The sequence below is a fragment of the Olea europaea genome, unplaced genomic scaffold, assembly GCF_002742605.1.
Source record: "Olea europaea var. sylvestris unplaced genomic scaffold, O_europaea_v1 scaffold5735, whole genome shotgun sequence".
Classification (NCBI taxonomy): Eukaryota; Viridiplantae; Streptophyta; class Magnoliopsida; order Lamiales; family Oleaceae; genus Olea; species Olea europaea.
This window is the reverse complement of record NW_019264075.1, coordinates 1-3,111: the sequence shown is the minus strand read 5'-3', so window position 1 is coordinate 3,111 and position 3,111 is coordinate 1. Positions and strand designations below refer to the sequence as shown.

General features: G+C 34.0%; 1 protein-coding gene across 1 annotated transcript; it reads left to right on the top strand.

The window, feature by feature from the left end:
* Positions 1 to 30: 30 nt before the first annotated feature.
* LOC111389270 lies at positions 31 to 3,105 on the top strand. The gene is made up of 3 exons (XM_023014184.1): positions 31 to 533; positions 609 to 712; positions 1,905 to 3,105. Exons 1-3 carry the CDS (start codon positions 352 to 354, stop codon positions 2,024 to 2,026), a joined length of 408 nt encoding a protein of 135 aa, XP_022869952.1. The 5' UTR covers positions 31 to 351; the 3' UTR covers positions 2,027 to 3,105.
* Positions 3,106 to 3,111: the final 6 nt, after the last annotated feature.

Genomic DNA, 3,111 nt, shown 5'->3' with positions numbered 1-3,111 from the left:
AGTGCACATGACATGCAAAACAATTTAGTATAAGAAAAACTAATATTATGTCCATCATTGGAATGTCTATTTGATATTGATACAATCTGTCAGTGTTAATATACACGAGAAGTGAAACAACTTAGAACATATAACTGGGAAGTTATCCGAGTACCTAAAACTTTAGCTTTGCTCTAACTGTAGCTTTGAACTCAAGCAGCTTTTGATCAAGGCTATAACCACTGTTTTGGCCTCTATTGTGGGCACTGACATACACTGCTTCCTTTTTATGCTTTTCATATTTTGATGAAAGACTTCACAACAAAGATGCAATTTAAGGATTGGCTGACACAAGTATTGCCATAACAGGGCATGAATATGCTTCTGACTTCAGATGAACACTGTATTGGTCGATTAGTAGATGAGCCCCGTTTCCAGATTATCTCACCTGCAGTTAGTGCACATCATTGCAAGATTTACCGGAAGAGGGTTGCTTCTGATGATAAGAAATATCCCTCCAACAACTGTATTTCTGTTTTCTTGAAAGATTCTAGGTTGTAAGTTAATTTGTTACTCTTTCTTGATACAATCTGGTGTATAGATTTTTCTGACGTTTAATCTTTCGTCAGCACGAATGGAACTTATTTAAACTGGGAGAAGTTGAACAAAAGTAGCTCTGAAGCAGAACTGCACCATGGAGACATAATCTCAATAGCATTTACTCCACAACATGGTAAAGTTGGTGCTTAGCCTTTTTAAAGCTAATTCTTATTAGAGTGGATCATTTTAGCGAAGCTGTATATCTTTTAGCCTAGCTGTACGTTGTTTATATGTCTATCCTCAATTTGCAAATGCTATTTAAAAATTTTGTTGGTAAACCTTGACTTTCCTTCCTGGTTAAATATACACTTGATATGGCTAAAATTGTTTTCGCATGTCCCACGATACAAAAGCATTCCATTGCTTGTATTCAATGATTCATGGGAAGTCCATCTTTTCTCTTAAACTAAATTATTCTGTTTGCTACCTCAGTTAATAAAGGCACTTTATGCCAGTAACTTCTGCGAAGCCCTTGAGTAGCTCCAAAATGCATATATCATTCTTTTTATTTTTTTCCTTTTCTAGTTCAGCTCTAGCTAATTTTAAATCACAGTGAGAGCCTAATTGGCTACTTGACAGATACTGTTTCTTTGGTTGGAAGTTATTTGATTCCTTTGTCTTTTTTAATGTTTATACATTTGTTTTCTTTGTTCTCGTTTTTCTCTCTGACTGCTAGACGTGTAATGAGTAATGTTACAAAGTGTTATCCTGCCTCCTATTGCTTCAGTTTACCTAGCCTCTGCTCACCATCCACCCATTTTTCTAGGATCCTTGACTCAGTTTCATCTGTGCATATTTTCTTGTCTCGTGCTTTTTCCCAGGTTTTTTCCTTTTTCCTTCTTATAGTTTTCTTTTGAACAACCTTATGTCTTTTCTAGGCTTAGGTCCTGACAATCAAAACACTATGGCTCTGTTCAAGCCCCGTTTCTGTGAAAAATGAATTTTGTAATAGCTTTTTTTATTATTTATTTATTTTTTTGTGAGAATGAGTGGTTAAAAAGTAAGAAATTTTTTGGGTTTTTGCGCAAAATTTGGGGAATGTGTGACTGTAAATGAGTTTAACGAACAATAAATTTTTATAGAGTGGGGCTCAAACATGGGCTATGTTTGCAGTTCCATATTCAAAATCTGCAAACATAGTGTTATTGCTAAAGAAACTCACAATTTCTTTTCCTTATTTATAATTGTGGTTTTTTCCCTAATGCAGCTACTGGTCATGGATGTATTAATTTATAGCTTGTTTATAATGTTGTCTGTATTCTTTATAATGATCTTCGCAAGACTTGAGTTGTGACTTCTTTTTCCCTTCTCTCATATGTTTGCAGAGCTTGCTTTTGCCTTTGTATTTCGAGAAGTTCAAAAATCGCCTGACACAGTTGATGGTGGACATTTGAAGAGAAAAGCAGGTAACATCTATTGTTCAGTAAGACCAATGATGCTACAATGAGTGTGCTGCAAAGAAACAGCATATACATGATCTGAATGTGTTTGAGATGATCTAAGATAGGTTTATGGTGAACCTAGAAGAGTTGCTGCAAGACTAGGATACTCGTGAATGTGTCTACGTAAAACTTATTGGAGATAACTTGTGACAGAATATATAAGATGCTAAGGAGAAGGATATGGCTTAAAATTGCGTTGAATTATGTAATTAAAAGGATGTAGCTTATAAGGTTTTACAATGGAATGACCCATGATAGAGTGGAACAGAGTAAATCGATCCATTTACACAAATGCATAGAAATATGAAATAAGGCTTTGTGAGTTGAGTGAAGTAGAAAAGTAGGTAAGTGTCAAGTTAATTTCCTGATCATTGAAATCAGATTTGCAATCAAAAAATTACCCTATTTTTAAACTAGCTAGTTTTACTAAAGTCGTCGTGTTATTACCTTAGCGAGTTTATATTTTACTTTAAGCAGATCTCTGCCAGTATTGTTGAAACACAATAAATTATATGGGCCTATTTTACTAGCATTTTTTTTCGCATTTTCTATACTTACTATCAGCTGGTTTCAGAATCTTTAAACAAGCATGGTGGTGTCTCTTGTCACTGATATTACACATATGCCTCTTTCTGTATTTAGGAGGCATGCCCTACATTAATTCAACTTTTTATATGTTGAAAGCTGATTGGGTTATGTTTCCAGTCACCCTAATTTTTACAAATTTGCTGGAAAACCGATCTATCGTATGGTAATGTATGAGACTGAGTTTAGTCCTTTTTATAGATATAAACTGCAGAAAATTGAGATAAAATAAAGTCACTTTCAGGAGACTGAATGGGTAACTATTAATTATAAAAAATTCCGAAGAAAATAACATCTTTCTGGAGAAACAATCTGCATAATTGGTTGTATTATAGTCAGTATTCCACAGCTTTATTTTATGAATTCTCTTCTTTGTCGATGTTATTACTGCATCTGAAGAAGTGATGTTCAAATGATAAATAATATGGAATACTATTTTGAGTATTACTAAACATTGGTACAACACCTGGAATACAAGCTTCAATTTTGTGCATGCATAGACATA